This window comes from Lolium rigidum, chromosome 7, assembly GCF_022539505.1.
Source record: "Lolium rigidum isolate FL_2022 chromosome 7, APGP_CSIRO_Lrig_0.1, whole genome shotgun sequence".
Classification (NCBI taxonomy): domain Eukaryota; kingdom Viridiplantae; phylum Streptophyta; class Magnoliopsida; order Poales; family Poaceae; genus Lolium; species Lolium rigidum.
In genome coordinates this window covers 7,419,087-7,437,844 of record NC_061514.1, presented here as the reverse complement: position 1 = coordinate 7,437,844, position 18,758 = coordinate 7,419,087, and the positions used below count along the sequence as shown (strand labels likewise).

Below are 18,758 nucleotides of genomic sequence, written 5' to 3'. Positions count from 1 at the left end.
CATTTGTGTCCACCATACCTACCTACTACATGGTATTTCTCCGCCATTCCAAAGTAAATTGCTTGAGTGCTACCTTTAAATAATTCAAAATTTATCACCTCCGATTTGTGTCAATGTTTTATAGCTCATGAGGAAGTATGTGGTGTTTTATCTTTCGATCTTGTCATTTACTTCGACGGACTTTCACAATGGACTAGTGGCTTCATCCGCTTATCCAATAATTTTGCAAAAAGAGCTGGCAATGGGGTTCCTGACCCGATTAATTAACTTGCATTAATAATTCTCTTCACATGTTTTGCTCTGATTCATCGAGTAAGCAACTTAATTTTGCAAATAGACACTCCTTCATGGTATGTGATTGTTGGAAGGCACCCGAGGATTCGGTTAGCCATGGCTTGTGTAAGCAAAAGGTTGGGAGGAGTGTCATCCATAAATAATGAAACTAAAGTACATGTGTAAACAAAAGAGAAGAGGGATGATCTACCTTGCTGGTAGAGATAACGTCCTTCATGGGAGCCGCTCTTGAAAGTCTGGTTGATAAGGTAGTTAGAGTGCCCACTACCATTCGTTGACAACAACAAACACCCCTCAAAATTTTACTTTTATGCTCTCTTTATGTTTTCAAAACCAAAGCTCTAGCACAAATATAGCAATCAATGCTTCCCTCTGCGAAGGGCCATTCTTTTACCTTTTATGTTGAGTCAGTTCACCTATCTCTCTCCACCTCAAGAAGCAAACACTTGTGTGAACTGTGCATTGATTCTTACATACTTGTTTATTGCACTTGTTATATTGCTTTGCATTGACAACTATCCATGAGATATACATGTTACAAGTTGAAAGCAACCGCTGAAACTTAATCTTCCATTGTGTTGCTTCAATGTCTTTACTTTGATTTATTGCTTTATGAGTTAACTCTTATGCAAGACTTATTGATGCTTGTCTTGAAAGTACTATTCATGAAAAGTCTTTGCTATATGATTCATTTGTTTACTCATGTCATTACCATTATTATGATCGCTCCATTCATTACATATGTTTACAATAGTATGATCAAGGTTATGATGGCATGTCACTCCAGAAATTATCTTTGTTATCGTTTACCTGCTCGGGACGAGCAGGAACTAAGCTTGGGGATGCTGATACGTCTCCGACGTATCGATAATTTCTTATGTTCCATGCCACATTATTGATGATATCTACATGTTTTATGCATACTTTATGTCATTATTATGCGTTTTCCGGAACTAACCTATTGACGAGATGCCGAAGAGCCAGTTCTTGTTTTCTGCTGTTTTTGGTTTCAGAAATCCTAGTAAGGAAATATTCTCGGAATCGGACGAAATCAACACCGAAGATCTTAGAATCCCCGGGAGCTTCCAGAGCACCCGAGAACCGTCAGAGAGGGGCCACAGGGGGCCCACACATGGTGGCGGCGCGGCCCAGGAGAGGGGCGCGCCGCTCTAGTGTCTGGTGGCCCCAGACCCCCTCTGACCTTGCCCTTCCGCCTATTTAAAGCCTCCGTCGCGAAAACCCTGACACGTTCGATGAAACCAGAGAAAACCTTCCAGAGCCGCCGCCATCGCGAAGCCAAGATCTAGGGGACAGGAGTCTCCGTTCCGGCACGCCGCCGGGACGGGGAAGTGCCCCCGGAAGGCTCCTCCATCGACACCACCGCCATCTTCATCAACGCTGCTTGTCTCCCATGAGGAGGGAGTAGTTCTCCATCGAGGCTCGGGGCTGTACCGGTAGCTATGTGGTTAATCTCTCTCCTATGTACTTCAATACAATAATCTCATGAGCTGCCTTACATGATTGAGATTCATATGATGATGCTTGTAATCTAGATGTCATTATGCTAGTCAAGTGGGTTTTACTTATGTGATCTCCGGAGACTCCTTGTCCCACGTGTGTAAAGGTGACAGTGTGTGCACCGTGTGGGTCTCTTAGGCTATATTTCACAGAATACTTATTCACTGTTATGAATGGCATAGTGAAGTGCTTATTTATATCTCTTTATGATTGCAATGTGTTTTGTATCACAATTTATCCGTGTGCTACTCTAGTGATGTTATTAAAGTAGTTTATTCCTCCCGCACGGTGTAATGGTGACGAGTGTGTGCATCGTGTAGTACTTGGCGTAGGCTATGATTGTGATCTCTTGTAGATTATGAAGTTAACTATTGCTATGATGGTATTGATGTGATCTATGCCTCCTTTCGTAGTGTGAAGGTGACGAGTGTGCATGCTATGTTAGTACTTGGTTTGGTTATGTTGATCTGTTATGCACTCTAAGGTTATTTAAATATGAACATTGAATATTGTGGAGCTTGTTAACTCCGGCATTGAGGGTTCGTGTAATCCTACACGCTTAGTGGTGTTCATCATCCAACAAGAGGGTGTAGAGTCTAGCATCTATCTATTTATTCTGTTATGTGATCAATGTTGAGAGTGTCCACTAGTGAAAGTATGATCCCTAGGCCTTGTTCCTAAATATCGCTATCGCTGCTTGTTTACTCGTTTTACCGCATCTTTACTTCCTGCAATATTAATACCATCAATCGCACGCCAGCAAGCACTTTTCTCGGCGCCGTTACTACTCGCTCGCATTTATTCATACCACCTGTATTTCACTATCTCTTCGCCGAACTAGTGCACCTATTAGGTGTGTTGGGGACACAAGAGACTTCTTGCTTTGTGGTTGCGGGGTTGCATGAGAGGGATATCTTTGACCTCTTCCTCCCTGAGTTCGATAAACCTTGGGTGATCCACTTAAGGGAAACTTGCTGCTGTTCTACAAACCTCTGCTCTTGGAGGCCCAACACTGTCTACAAGAATAGAAGCACCCGTAGACATCACTTATCCCCCTCGGCCAGCCATTGGATTCTCGACCGTTGGCGCCACATAACCTCCTCCCTCTCATACTACTCGACCAACCTGCTAGTGATCTTGGTCTCCTCATACGAAGGGCTCTGTCTCATCTCATCGGCCCCAAGAGAAGCTAACAGCTCATTCAACATTCTGATTTCCCTCCTGACATTGCCAAAGGTGTTCTTGCTCCAATGGTCCAGTGACCCAGACACTCTGGATAATTTATCTTGTAGCTGCTTCATATTCGTTGGAGCACCCTCATCATTCCACACCTCAGTCAAATGTGGCTTGAAATTTTCTTGGGATTCCCACATCAACTCGTATCTGAAGATTTTCTCTGCGTTCACCCTTCGTTGCCTTGGACTCTCAGCCCACCGAAGGAGAATAGGACAGTGGTATGACGTGATCCCCGTGAGATGACACATTGAGGCCTCGGGGAAACGTTCACTCCAAGCAGCCGTAGCTAGAGCTCTGTCCAGTCGAACTTTGCAAAATGATCCACCTGCAACACGTTTTTCAAACGTCTAGTTGTTTCCAATGTATCCTAGATCACGGAGTTCACACACATTCACTGCTTCACGGAAGCCCGCAATCTGTGCCAGGCTTCGTTCCGCCACACCCTTGTGTTCATGCTGGTGCAACACTTCGTTAAAGTACCCAATGCACATCCACGACAGAGACGATGATGACTTGATAAACTTGAGCATATCCCAAGTTTTAAACCTCTCCGAAACCCGAGCCTCACCATACACACATGTAAGCCTCCAGGGCTCTCTGTACCTTTCGCTAATCACTGCATCCAGGGCAAAATCTATAATTTTATTTCATTGTTCCAAAACATAGCAAGGCCACCACTGCGACCCGAACTACTCACAGCAAAAGAATGATCATAACCCAACTGCCTAGCTAAACATTCCACCCGTGACTTGTGTAACTGAGTTTCAAGCACACAAAACACACTAGGTTTAAACAGCTTCGCTAAGTCACGAAGCTCACGAACTGTCGCGTCCCTCGCTAGCCTGCGATAGTTGTAACTTAGGCAACTCATTGCTCCTGGCAGCGCTCCGAAGCGTAGCCCGCCGTTGAACTATTCTGGTCAGCCTTCCTTTGTTTCTTTGGCAGAGGAGGTTTCACTGGTGATGGTGGTAAAACACCCCCGGTCCCTTGTCTGTTGTCAGCGCTAGCTAGCGCGCCCACATCCTCCTGTTGTTCCCCCTTCTTTCCAGCTCCATTGCCATCCGTTAACTGGGGTAAAGTTTCCAGCGCGGGGGTTTAGCCTCTACCTCCTGGTTTACAGCCTCGCCTGACGAGCGCTTGCGTGACTCGCTTGTTCTTCCGTGGCCACGGTCTCCTCCACGCCCTCCGCGGGTGGAGTCCCACGATTGCCCCCTATTCTTCACCCCTGACGTCAGCGAGTGTCAGTCCTCAACAGGTGCTACTAACCAGTCACCGTATTGTTTATCATCGTCTCCATGGACGCCATCTCCGTACTCCAACTCGCCATGTCCCAGTAAACCATAGACAGCGCAGAACCTCGGCAGCTTATAAAAAAGGACCTGAAACAGAAGCTTCTCCTGCCCCTCTCGATGGAGTCCAACAACTCTGGTCAGAGGTTTAAACGCATCAATCTTCACTCTGACACGAACAAAGCTGGTGCCATTCGCCCCCAGGGCGAACAGGTCCGTGCCAAGCACCTCTCCAATCCTTGCAGTCATGTCCTTCACAATCTCCTCCTTGCAAAACAATGGAGGGATCCCACGTATCTGCACCCGCATGTGGATGCGATTCAGCACCACCCACTCCGGGTCGGCTAAACCATCGTAGGGCTCGATCATTACGCCCATCTTCCTAAAAATCCATGGACCCTCCAACAGCGCCCTGTTCCAATCACCAAGGCAAGAGACTTGGAGGATGAACATGTTCTCCTTTACTGGCCGTAGACCACTTCTTGGCAAATCCCCATACGGCGTCCATGTTCTGGAAAAAAGGTTGGTTGCCAAACAGATTGGATGCGTGCACCTTTACCACCGCCATCCACCTCGCGTTCTCCCGCAAGGTCACCACTTCCTCCCTCGGGAGGACCACATCGTCGAGCTCTTCATCTTTCAACACTAGCTTCTACATCAGTGACTGCAGATCAACCGGGGCCTTCGCACCTGACGACCCTCCCTTCTTCGAAAACCTAGCCGCCATCGCCTAGGGTTAGCCCTTCACGAACCCGGTCACCGTCCCCAAGAGCACCCGCCTCCCTACCAAGGCCAGGTAGACGTGCAGAGACGTCCCCGTAATCAGCCCGAGCGAGAAAGGAGGGACGTCTGGTGGCGGAAAGTGGATCGGAGTCGGAGAAAACCCGTGGCCATCGAGAATCGCCGGCAGCGGTTAAAACCCTAGGTTTTCCTAGGTCATTTGGGGTCTTCCATTCTTGGGCTTATGCGGTAGGATTATACATTTCTTACACCCACTAAGGGCCCAAACAAGCTAGGCCCATGTTAGGGCATCTCCAACGGGCGACGCGAACGGATAGTTCGTGTCCGTTTGCGGCCTCGTTGTCGAAAAATGCGTCTGTACCTAGTCCAATGATCCCACGCATAATGTCCAACCTGTTCATCCATACGCAAACGTGGCCCAAAAATGCTCCGCGAATGCGTCTGGGGGACTCTACGCGGTCAGCGCGAGCATCCGCACGGTTCTCGCGTGGGCCCGCTTAGCAACGACACTGATGCTTCGTCTTCAGCGTGGCATAACTGATGGGCGGCGCATAGCAGCTTTCCGCGCCGCGTTAATGGCGTGTCTCGCCTTCCGCGCGCTTGCACTGGTGAGCGGCGTTGCAGTGGCTTCAATGGCAGGGCATTGAACGCGGGGTGGCGTCCGAGCCTTTTTAAGGGCCGCTGGCGGCGCCCATTTTCTCGACCACGTCATTGCCATAGCCCGACATATGTACCGACTGATGCCATGGGGAAGGGTTGGCCTTACTGCAAGATGAAGAATGACCACGAGGCAAACGACTCGCGGTCCGGCAATAAGCCGCGGGTAGGGCGGTACGTCTGCATCAGTTTCGCACGCCGCCTCTGGGAGGAGAACCGGCCGGTGCCATGGCCGGATGCGAGCCTGCCGGGAGGAGGCTGGTACCTCAACGCCAGGCGCGTGTCGGTCCCTCCCATGCCAGGAGAGGGGCGAGAGCGCCGCGACGACGTGCGCCGCCGCCCAGCCATCTTGCCGGCCGACCTGCGAGAAGATCTAATGTACGCGCTCAACTCCTACAACTAGATCTCATTCGGGACGCGGGGGTTCGACCCGCACCGCTGAACGGGATACCTCGGCGACGTCGAATAATTCAACCGCGAGCTCGCTGTGGACGAGGAGGTCGATGACGACGAGGGTGAGTACGAGTATGCTGACGGCGACGTGGACGAGGACACCGAGGACAACGACGCCGACAATGCTAAGGCCGAGTCGGACGACCATGTCCAAGGCGAAGACAACAACCACGGCGATTGCGGCCCGGCATTAGCGAGGAGGAGGCCATTGCCATCGCAATGGGCAATAGCGAGCTCGATGTGGGACGACCTCGCCATCCAGCTTCGCGAGTCATCGTTGGCGCAGGGGAGGCTGACAACTCTCCGGCCACACCGACATGTATCCACGCGCGCGTGCCGTCTCCTGGTTCTTCGACGGCCTGAGATCCATGGCCACCTTCACCACAACCTACTGCAGTCACCGCAGGCTCCCCTTCCTCCTCCACCGCCGGTGTACGAGCTCCCATGGCGGATGCCGAGGTTCATCGACCTCGTCAACAACGACGAGAAGTAGTCCGTACTTAGGTTTTAGCATGCCTTGTTGGTCCTTTTATTTTTCTAAGGTTTTTTGTGTATTTTTATAATTATGTGAAATATTGGCTTTTTAATGGAAAAAAAATTATGGGTCAGGCCGCTGGACACCCCTAGACAAAACAGACGCATGGCTGATTTCGACCAATCGGCCCGACGCATAACGAAGGCGTTTTTAAACAAATCTAATTACTTACAGAGGGGAGTATTTTTTTTAGCACGGAAAAAAATGCAAATGCAGTCTCCCAGCCTCTCAACACTAGCATTGGTAGCAGCGCGAGAAACTGCCGAATAGTTTAATACTCCATACATGGCTTGTTTTGAGTAGGACACGCTCAGCCCGTGCTCGGGAAAAAAAGGCTACTGAGGCATGATATGATCGACTTTTTTTTTTTGAACTGGAACTCCTTGATTCCATTAACTCGGCTCAGCTGACTCGCTGGCCACCATCACATGTACATCATCTGGTACAGATTCAGGCCACAAAAGCCGATTAGCCATTTGGTTTGCGCCATAGGCAGCTAACAAATGAGCCACTTTATTACACTCACGAGACACATGCACTACCCTTGCATCTATGAAATTTAATTGAAAGAAAGATCGAATATCACGAATGAGATAGCTCTCTGGTGCCAGATCGTAGTCCGTACTTTGCATTGCCCTCGCAAGAATCAGCGAGTCCGTCTCGAGGATGATCCTTCCCATACCCCATCCTGCCGCCGCCTGTGCTGCCTCCCATATTGCATGTGCCTCCATATGCAGAGCACTCCAGGCATGTCGGACCGCCCCAGCTCCCGATCCTCTGGCATCTCCCAGATTATCCCTCACGACGAACCCCCATCCTCCTTGGTGAGTCTCCAGGTTAAAAGCTCCGTCAGTGTTGATTTTCAGCATTTCACCTTCTGGTTTCTGCCAGCGTTGGATTTGTTTTGGTGCGGGTTCCTTATGCTTTGTTCCAAAGAATTGCATGCACTCCCCCGCCCAATATCTCGCTTGCCTCCATACCATCTCCATCGTCAGGATCTTTCCTTCCTTATTTTGTTTGTTCCTTTTCTGCCACCATTGCCACATCATACTGATGATCATGACCCTCTTCTCATCCTCTAAGCCCAGTATTTGCTGAATCACATCTTGTGCAATCTCGAAAGTGCATAGCTGTTGGTGAAACTCCGTCATCCCCAGGTTATGCCACAGATCTTTCATCTCCTTGCACTTCAGAAACAGATGGCCTCCATCTTCATCAAGCCTTTTGCAGCAAACACACCTTGTGTCACAGTCTATACCCCGTCGCTTAATGCTCGTCATCAAAGGCAGGCTATTATGTGCTAGTCTCCACACAAACTGTTTGATCTTTGGTAGGCACGGAAGCTCCCAAATTTTCTTCCAGTGCATTTTCTCCTCTACTTGCGCCGATGATGAGCCAATATTTGCATCTCTTTTCATGATATAAATTCTGTAGGCCGACTTAACTGAAAAAACCCCTTTTGCGTCAAAGTGCCAGGCTGGAGCGTCAGTAAAGTCCTCTCTAATCGGTGTGCTCAGGATTATGTTGGCATCCATTTCCCAGAAATTCTCCCTGATCAACACCTCGTCCCATTGCCCTGATATTGGATCAATAAGTTCTCGCACTTTTGTCAGTAGACATTGTCTTCTTGGCGTGATCGGCTGTCTACATCCATCCCTCCCGATCCAAGGATCTGACCATATATTAACCGAACTACCATCACCAATCCGCCAGATTAGCCCCTCTTTCATTAGTGCAATACCCTTTAAAATGCTTCTACATGAGTAGGAGATGCCGGCATGTGGTACTGCCTCTAGAATGGAAGTGGAAGGGTAGTACCTTGCCTTTAGGACCCGGGCACACAGGGAATCAGGGTTAGTGAGCATTCTCCATCCTTGTCTCGCCAACATGGCTATGTTGAATCCATAGAGATCTCTAAAACCCAGCCCCCCTTCACTTTTCGGCTTTGTTAGAGTTTCCCATTTCAGCCAATGAACCTTATTCTCCTTGTATTGTTGTGCCCACCAAAATCGGCATATCATCATACTCATCTCATCACATAGGGTTTTTGTCAAATCAAAACATGACATAGCAAACGTGGGTATTGCTTGAGCACATGCCTTGATCAGAATGTCCTTCCCCATTCTTGATAACATCCTTTCCTTCCAGCCCTGTATTCGTTTCCAAATTCTGTCCTTAAGATACTCAAAGGTTTTTGTTCTTGATCATCCCACATAGACTGGCAGACCAAGATACTTCTCCGTCATTGCCTCCGCTCTTATTCCTAATTCAGCCAACACCTGCCTTCTCTTTCATCCTCTTGTGTTTTCACTGAACATTACTAAAGATTTGTCAAAGTTGACAGTTTGCCCCGAGCACGCCTCATATAGTTGTAGAACATGTTGCAGGGACTTGGCACTTTCTCGATTTGCTTTGATCAGCACCAGTGAGTCGTCCGCAAACAAAAGATGGTTAAAGCTTGGGGCTCCCTGACAAATTCGGATGCCTTCTAGCACCCCCTCTCCTTCAGCTTTATTCAACAGAGACGAAAATCCTTCCGCAACCAATAGGAATAAGTATGGTGACAATGGGTCTCCTTGTCGCAGCCCTCTCTGTGGCAAGAATACATCTGTTAACTCACCATTCACACGAACTTGGTAGCTGACCGTAGTGACACATAGCATCACTCTCCTGATCCCATTAATTTGTGCTTACCATTTAGCACAAGAAACTGAGTAGTTATACACGGTTTGAGTAGGCCAAGTTCAGTACGACTGCTTGCTTAATGGCACTGGAGATCTCAAACAAGTCCGTTCATCAACAGTCAACCATCTAGTGGGAATCCTAAATCACGTCACCAAAAGCGGTCTCTGTCTCTGTTGTCTTATCTCTGATGCATGGTGTCTGAAAAGCAAGATGCTGTAGGAGGAAAAATTTTCATCGATGTTACTTCAGAGAAGCCTAGATACAAATCTCTCTTGCATGCATTAACTTGAAGCAGACTGTCTACGCCGCAATGCTGGGATAGTCAACCTTTTCAAGTGGATATCAAAAGGCAACCAACAAAGTCTGAATTTTCCAGCAAACAAATAAAGGATCTTTATTTATGCTTTAGCAAGTAACCACTCTGCATCCAAGGGCAGGTCAAGATATGAGTATGTTGCAAAGATTTTCTTGCAGATACATTGAGAAGACTAAATGATATAATAATTGCGATGTCTTAGTACCATTCATGCTAAAATTTGTACAGAGAAGGGGGGGAGCAGCCCATTCTCTCTTCATTATACATTCTTAGTAAGAAAAGTGGCTACAAAGAAAAATACAAGGTACAATCCATGTCAAACTGCTTTCATGCCGATTCATCTCTGGAGAGGGAAAGTTCTGAAACTACAATAAGTGACAGGGTCTCCCGATTCAAATTGTCTATACGCTTTGTAAACCTGAAAGCTTAGCATAGGTAGATTGCAAACAAGTGTCCTGTGTGCAAACACTTACTGACACCACATAGACTTTGGTCGAGAGACTTGCCAAAAACTCATCAAAGTAGCATCTAGCAATTGAGCACAAGCATAAATACCAACTTTATTCATTGCCAGGAGGTTGTAAGAATGTTCTTTATTTTATGAGAGTGGACAGCATCAACAGTATAGCTCCAAAGTTTTTTAACACTATGTCACTAGGTTGCTCGACTTCAATGCCATGAACAAAGGAAAACAGGAGCAGCCAACAATGTTATTCCCTTGTAAACCTTCCAAGAGCAGGTATCTAGTGAAATTACCTTGTCATGATCCAGAATTACTCTCATCACATGATAATTCTCACAGGCCAATGGCCAAGGTGTTTCCTATCTACTTTATATTTGTGGAAAGCTTATCTGGAGCTTGGTAGGGTAATTGAAAGAATGAGCAAATCTGAAATCTAGACTGTAAAGCTAAATAAGAGTTCCCCTCCAATACAAAGAAGTTTTAAAATGCCAGTCATTGGAAGAATACTGTCCAGAGTATATGGGAAATAATGAACTCATGCCAGAGATTATCTGAGAGGCCTATGCAATGAAAGGTGTTCTCAGGACGCTGGAGATATTTTTATTAACATTATTGCGTAGGTAGTAGTTCAATTAGCTATTCTGCACATGAATATGCAAGCGATGTTGACAATTTCCTCCTGCTTGAGGATGATCATTCTGATCTTCTGTTTGGTACCCCTTTCTCTTTTTTTTTGGTTTTATTTTTTCTTCTTCTTTTCTTTTGTGTAAGAAGCGTGAATGCTGATGAATATGGGTGTTCTTGATAATGAAATTTGCAAGGTTGATGGCGATGACAAAAAAACGCCTTCGAGTCTTTTCGAACTTTGATGAGTGTGCATAATAAACTACTATGTAATAGCAAGAGATTCGCTATATAGGTAGGCATGGTGTGAAAACATGGAAGAAATGGTTTAATTTATTGGAATTGGATATATACACTATCAGATATATGATATCCTGATCAAGGTATGGAATGACAAGTGTAGAAGAGGCTAGAAATAAATAAGTTATGCAAAGATAATGACTGGCTTAGATAAAATTCGGACTAGATGAACATCAAACTTAAAAGTATGCACTAAATAGTTGGATAGCAATACTCAAGGCTCATGAAATCTACTCTGATTTTGGCTTGGTGGGACTGAAAAAATTCCGAATCAGTCAGAGAATAAAATCAACATACCATACTTAATTTACTGGCTTTCTGAATAAAATTAGCAAGCTCTAGCCCTTTTTTTCAGTCAATGTTCATCAATAACTTAGCAACTAGTGTTCTTTATCTTTGCAGCTATATGCATCGGCCGGACACTCTTATTTAATTTATTGTGGCAATGAATATAAAGATTATAAGCATGCTCAAAAAGCTAGACTACCAACTTATCAAGATAGTAGCAAGTTCTCAAACCTAGGTCTCGTGAGGCAACAAGATTTGGACAATCGCACATTGAATACAATCTAGCATTGCTAAATCAATCAATAACTTCAGTGGTGTTTACCAACTTTCCCACGAAAGCACAACTAGTAGCCATGTTCCTATTGCATTGTTGATTTCCAAAGTTGTGCCACATGCCATATCTATGAAGAACCAGGAAAGCATAGTTAGAACAAAAGTTTGGAACTTGAAATAATGAAACCAACTGGAATAGTGCAATGATCTATGAAGAGCATACAATGATCTTACATACACGTACCACATCGTCAATTTAATCTTGGAGAGAGATGACGCTCAAGGCTATGATGTTGGAAGAGTGCGTGAATGCAGAGCATTCCACAAAGATGGAAGATTTTACAACTCTATGGCCAAGCCTGCACAGTATCAAAAAACACATTGTTCAGACTTACGCAATAACAACATAAACCAACTTGAAAAAGAATGATTTGTGTGTGGAACAAGTAAAAAACAGAGGTTAATGGTGGGAATTACGGATGAGTTCAAAGTAAAACAAAGACATATTTATTCAAACTGAACTCCGAGACACAGCAGTCCATAACGACACATGAACTTGTTTAAACAAAAAAATATCAATAATTAAATAACAATACATAAAGGGAAAACTGCACCGGGTAATCAAAACAATAACATGCAGATAAAAAGAAACTTAATATTTTTGTTTGTTGGACTGTATGGCAACTAAGGCAGTACTTCTTAATCTTTTTGGCAGTACTTTAATTAATTGTATACATGTGCAGATAAAAAGAAACTTAATATTTTTGTTTGTGGACAGTATGGGAACTAAGGCAGTACTTCTTAATTTTTTTTGGCAGTACTTCATAATTAATTGTATACATGTAGTAACCAGTTTTATGTGCAAGATGAAAGATAAAAACTGAGACTGTCATGCTTGCAGCTGGCACCCAAAAACCCTGATTCCATAGAGAGCATTCTAGGAGGCTACATGAATATACAAATCCAAGGAGAAACCTGCACGGTAGATCAAAATAAGTGAGTTATTTAGATGAAACAACAGTGAGTGCATAGAAACAGCATTAGTAATATGTTCCGAACTTATAAATAGAGAAAAGGCAGTCATATTAAAAAAATCAAATAAGGGAAATTGATTGAGATCTTTCAGAACGGTGTGTTTTAGAACTGTATGACCGGCAGGAGCATTGAGCAGCATTGTTTATTTGCAAGGAAGCATCCAACCAAAAATAACAATATAAGATATGACAAACTGCATGTCATGTGTATCGCACCTGCGGAACCAAGGTGGGAAAACAGCTCAGGATCTTCATCTTGTTCACTATCAAGAATTCAAGCGTCCGCTCTGCGACAATAGGATCTGCGAACTCCCTATCACCAGGAAATAAAAAAATGAGCAGCTTTGAGAGCTTGTAGAAGCAACCCAACCATAGCATGCCCGCAGAACAAGAAAAAAATGCACAGAAATACTCCCTCCGTCCTCAAATAAGTGGACGCCTTTAAATAACAGTACCAGCTAGCAGGACATCTTTAAATAACAACAATATGCGGGAAGATGCCTGAAAATAAAAGGGCATACCTCTCGCCATTTGATGCAATTAACTTCAGCAGCAATGGGAAGAACTGCATAGAAACAGCATTAGTAATATGTGGCGAACTTAAATAGAGAAAAGGGAGTCATATTTAAAAAAATCAAAGAAGGGAAATTGATTGAGATCTTTCAGAACAGTGTGCTTTAGAACTGCATGACCAGCAGGAGCATTGAGCAGCATTTTTCATTTGGAAGGAAGCATGCAACCAAAAATAACAATATAAGGTATGACAAACTGCATGTCATGTGTATCGCACCTGCGGAACCAAGGTGGGAAAACAGCTCAGGATCTTCATCTTGTTCACTATCAGGAATTCAAGTGTCCGCTCTGCGACAATAGGATCTGCGAACTCCCTATCACCAAGAAATAAAAAATGAGCAGCTTTGAGATCTTGTAGAACCAACCGAACCATAGCATGCCCACAGAACAAGAAACAAATGCAAAGAAAAATATTACCTACTTAAGCAAGAGCGGAAGAAAGTTTTTAGGCTGCCATCAGCATCGTGCAACACCGCCTCCCCAAAATCCAGGAAGAACTGCAGAATTGTCTGGATAGGAAGCAGTATGATACAGATTATTAGACAGTTTTTGCTACTGCATATTTTCACATATAAGGAAACAATACAATTATCCAATGTGAATGAATCTTTTTACAACCAAACCGGCAGATAAAATGTTGTTTTGGGGGTAAGTACAAAGTAGGTGGTGGCAGGCTTAACACTAGATCAAGCATTCCATCTGAAGTTATTTCTAACCACTCAAAGTTAGCAACATATTGCAGCATAGATATGAAAATTCACATGTAGCAGTACAGTTCTACCACAGGAGGTACAATTTCCAAAAGCACTGAACACTCTCGGTCGAAATGTACTGAGGCCCTACTAGGAGGAGCACGCCGGTGGAGGCTGTGGACAGCGTGGGCGCGGCAGCGCAGCGCTGGAAGAGCTTGCTCATCACCGGAAAGGCCCGCGCCACCATCTCGTCGTTCGCTCCCTTGGCCTCCTTGCACTTCTCGAACACCATCCTCACCTTCAACGCCAAGGCACACAGGTTAAGGTTCCGGTTCCAACACCACGTGGCCGGTTCTGGGGAATTAGGAGGGGATTGGAGGGAGATGCGCTTACGGACTGGAGGAGGTTGGGGTCGGAGGCGGGATCGGCGGCCGCAGCGGAGTACCTGGATGCGGTGGAAAGCGACCGGAGGTGGAAGTCGTAGTTGCCGTCGCCGGCGGCGAGCTTCGGCGAGGCCATCGCCGTCGCCTTCGTGTTTCCTTCTGGCGAGTTAGAGACCGAGAAGGTTTGGGCTTTTTGACCCATACGATTAAACCCAAATAAAGGCCCAAATAGCATAGGCCCGCGTTTTGCAAGAGCCCCTAAGGGCTCGTTTGGTTACTCGAATCCCGGCGGGTTACTATATTATACATTTGTTTCTTCTATTTTGTTTTCATATTTTTTTCATTTTCTATTTCTATTGAATGAATCGGATTCTAAAATCATTCCTTAAAGCGGAAACCCGCACAAAAGATGACTCCACTTATAGACATTAAGGATATATAATTATAGTATAGATCTAGCCCGATTCCACCCTCCTTATCGCATATTTTGCCAACTCCATAATAGAGTCTATTCTCTCTCCTACAACTCTAGGTTGTATATTCATATGCATTTCTAACTATTTTTTTGCAACCAAGTCCGTAACCGTGCATGAATTGAGCTAAGCTAAAAAAAAAGACTATTTTAAAACTAGTCAATTCAATGATGACCCTCCATGGATTCACCTATATAGGCTGCGGCTAATGTTGCAAAAATAAGAGCTTGAATACCGCTTGTAAATAATCCAAGAAACATGACAGGTATAGGGACTACTAAGGGGACTAAAGAAACAAGAACAACAACAACTAATTCATCCGCCAATATATTCCCAAAAAGTCGAAAGCTAAGCGATAATGGTTTTGTGAAATCCTCTAGTATGTTAATTGGTAAAAGGATTGGAGTTGGTTTAATATATTTCTCGAAATAGCTCAATCCTTTTTTGCTAAGACCCGCATAAAAATATGTCGCTGACGTGAGTAAAGCTAAAGCAACAGAGAGTATTTATATCATTCGTGGGTGCTCGCTAATTCCCCATGGGATAGCTCTATAATTTTCCAAGGTAAAAGAGCACCCGACCAATTCGAAACAAAAATAAAAGGAACATAGTTCCAATAAATGGAACCCAGGGACCATATTCTTCTCCAATCTGAGTTTTGCTCAAGTCTCGAATAAACTCAAGGACATATTCAAAGAAATTCTGACCGTCCATCGGTACGGTTTGTGGATTCCGAACAGCTATGACAACTGAACCTAGCAAGATAGTAATTACAACCCAAGAAGTGATGAGTACTTGGGCATGAATTTGGAAACTTCCTATTTGCCAATAGAAGTGTTGGCCTACTTCTACACCCGATATATCGTATAACCCCTTGAGTGTTTTAATGGAACAAGGTATAATATTCATATTGTCCGTCCTCTGATAAAAATTGAACTTCAAAAAAGGAATTCTTTTGATTCAACCATCTCTTTCTCAACTCAGCAACTTGAAGTATTAATCTTATATTTAGGATACCAAGAAAGCACATCAGATCATAATATATATCAATACCCTCTAATATATATCAATATTCCCCTTCTTTTTTCTATGCAAAACAAAAAAGAATAGTAAGTGATTCCATAAATCTACGCTGTTGCCCAAGAATTCACTATTCTTCTTAATCAATGATTTCTTATATAGAGAGAATGGCCCTCACAAATTGCAAATACTAATTTGTTAAGAATCAATCGAATTGAAGTCATAGTGTCATCGTTGGCTGGAATCGATATATTCGCGAGATCCGGGTCGCAATTTGTATCGACTAAAGAAATAGTAGGAATCCCCAAAATGGCACATTCCCGAAGAGCTATATACTCTTTTTGCTGATCAAGGACGATCACAATGTCCGGCAATCTCGTCATATATTTGATCCCGCCGAGATATCTTTGCAAGGTAGATAATTTTCTCTTCAAGATTGCCACATCTCTTTTTGGGAGATGTTGGAATTTTCCCATTTTTTCTTCTGCTCTTAAGTCTCTAAATTGAGAAAGTCTAGTTTTCGTTATCGACCAATTAGTTAACATACCACTGAACCACTTTTTATTAACATAATGACAACGAGCCCTTATTGCAGCTGATGCTACTAAATCCGTCGCTCTTTTTTTTGTACCAACAATTAAGAAACTTTTTCCCTGACTTGCTGCATCAAAAACTAAATCACAAGCTTCTGATAAAAAACGAGCCGTTCTAGCGAGATTTATAATATGAGTACCTTTGCGCTTTGCCGAAATGTAAGGGGCCATCTTCGGATTCCATTTCTTAATACCATGGCCAAAATGAACTCCTGCTTCTACCATCTCTTTCAAATTGATGTTCCAATATCTTCTTGTCATTTTTTCCACATTTCCTTTTGATTTTTTCTTTTTTTTTTCATCCTAGCATTATTCCATTACGGAATTTTTTTCTTTTTGAAGATTAAGAAAGATCTAAAATAGCTTGAAATAAATAATAATTGTTCCGAAGGAACCTTCTACTGAGAGTTGGCCATTGATACATTGTATAAACATAACCTTAATGAATTAACTAAATTCTTTTACTTAATTAAAATATAAAATTGGACCCGTTTAGTGTTCTAAGTTCAAAAGTCTAGTAAAGTAAAAAAATCTCCTTTATGTATCCTTAACTCGTATAAATGGGGGTAAATGGGGGTTCTAATGTCTCATAGAAATTGTTTGTTATGTCAGAATCTGAAGAAACTAATTCTGTATGGAGAAACAAAAAATCTCTCATTTCCGACGCGAATAGATTTTGTTTTTGAATTTCAAAATAAAGGTTCTTGTCTTGTGGGGAACGATGGACAAATTTTTGGAATCCGGTACCAACGGGTATAATCCCCCCCAGAACTACGTTTTCTTTCAACCCTTTCAACCAATCAATGCGACCTCGTAGGGCAGCTTTTGCTAAAACTCGAGCAGTTTCTTGAAAACTTGCTTCAGATATGAAACTTTGGGTATTCAGGGAAGCCCTTGTTATTCCCAATAAAATTGCCCGATAATAGATCGATTCATCCAAAGCTCGCCCTGCTCGTTCCGCTCGCAATAGTCCGATTAATTCCCCAGGTGAAAAAACATTAGACATTCCATCTTCGGAAACCCGCACTTTTGATGTTACTTGGCGTATAATAATCTCTATATGTCTATTATGGATCTGTACCCCTTGGGATCGATAAACTTTTTGGATTTTATTAACCAAAGAAATACGACTTTGGGCTATGGTTAGCTCAGCTCCAATCAAGAATCCCCAGGGGATCCCAAGAATTCTTGGTATACGCTCATTCCAATCCTCAATTCTCCTTTCGAGATTCGGGGATAATGAATCAATTGAACGCGCTTCAAAGATTTGTTCCACTTTTGGAAGACCTTGCGTTATGTCACTAGATCTCGATTTTTCATATATAAACGTAACTAACCTATCGCCCTTGTAAAGGATTTCTCCATAATGACCATTAACAGTTGCTCCTGTAGTGGCCAAATAAGGTTTAGCTGCTCTTATAACAAAGGAATCCATATTAATAATGAAAATTTGACCAGATTTTTTTATGTGCGATTTAAATAGGCATACATTTTCACAAATAAGTTGTCCAAGGTGAATTATTGCCGATGTCTCCTCCCAAGAATCATGATGGACAAAGTGACAATTCAAAAGGAATGGATCCAACATTATGTTACTATCGAAATTAGAAATCCTTTTATTTTCATCTATTAAAGAGTATTTAAGTCCTTGAAGTACTTGGAAGGTTTGTTTCAAATTGTCAAGAAACAAATATTTTTTTAACAGGATCTTATTATGCGTTAGTAAATAGTAAGATGAAGAAAAATTCGATATACTAGGGACAATAACGCCTAAGGGCCCAAAAATTTCTCGAATAGGAATTCTACGATTCAATTCTTTTATCGTATTGGGATGTTTTGGGTTCTTGAATAAACCAATTTGAGAACAGTTGGATGCCGACAAAATCATCAAAGATTGGTATTCTTTATTTCGATTCAACAAGGTGCCAATAGCTTCTTGATGTTGGCTAAGTGATTCAATCTTCGCCTTGGAATAAAAGGAATTTAGATTGGTGCGATCTAACCTATTATGAGGAATTGGTCCTGCACTTGTCCTATCATACCTTTTTCGTGTATATGAAATAGTGCACTTGATTAACTCAATTCTTAGGAAATCGCGAATAAGATCATTTGCTCTTACCTCAACAAGGGAAGCACCAGCCTTCTCTTTTTTTTCTTGTTCCCAATTCACTACTAAGCAAGTTCTAACAAATTGACTATTTGTGTGATAAATTCTTTGAGTTAACTTGCTATTTTCATGAGAAATAAAATTGACAAGTCGAAGTTGGAGATTATCTTCTTCTTGCAAGAGATCTTGCGGGAAAAGTGTTGCTAAATTT

General features: G+C 43.3%; 2 protein-coding genes and 1 pseudogene across 5 annotated transcripts in view; all 3 read right to left on the bottom strand.

Annotated features, from left to right (window-relative positions):
- The window catches only part of LOC124669604, a 93,139-nt gene extending 78,604 nt beyond the window's left edge, over positions 1-14,535 (bottom strand). Inside the window, exons 1-6 of one of the 4 annotated variants that reach the window (XM_047206188.1) lie at positions 14,365-14,505; positions 14,123-14,269; positions 13,697-13,788; positions 13,497-13,593; positions 13,228-13,271; positions 12,923-13,019 (exon numbers count right to left, since the gene is read on the bottom strand). In XM_047206188.1, coding sequence (XP_047062144.1) covers positions 12,923-13,019; positions 13,228-13,271; positions 13,497-13,593; positions 13,697-13,788; positions 14,123-14,269; positions 14,365-14,490 — 603 coding nt within the window. In that variant the 5' untranslated portion in view covers positions 14,491-14,505. Of the gene's footprint in view, positions 1-12,922; positions 13,020-13,227; positions 13,272-13,496; positions 13,594-13,696; positions 13,789-14,122; positions 14,270-14,364 lie in introns of those variants that run through there. The other 3 variants (XR_006992257.1, XM_047206189.1, XM_047206190.1) reach the window with 3 other exon arrangements.
- A 305-nt stretch (positions 14,536-14,840) lies between these two features.
- Positions 14,841-15,860, bottom strand: LOC124669609 (annotated as a pseudogene).
- The window catches only part of LOC124669605 (DNA-directed RNA polymerase subunit beta''-like), a 23,125-nt gene continuing 20,188 nt past the window's right edge, over positions 15,822-18,758 (bottom strand). The window contains exon 2 of the mRNA XM_047206192.1: positions 15,822-18,732. Within this exon, the coding sequence (XP_047062148.1) occupies positions 16,988-18,732 (1,745 nt within the window). The 3' untranslated portion in view covers positions 15,822-16,987. The remainder of the gene's footprint in view (positions 18,733-18,758) is intronic.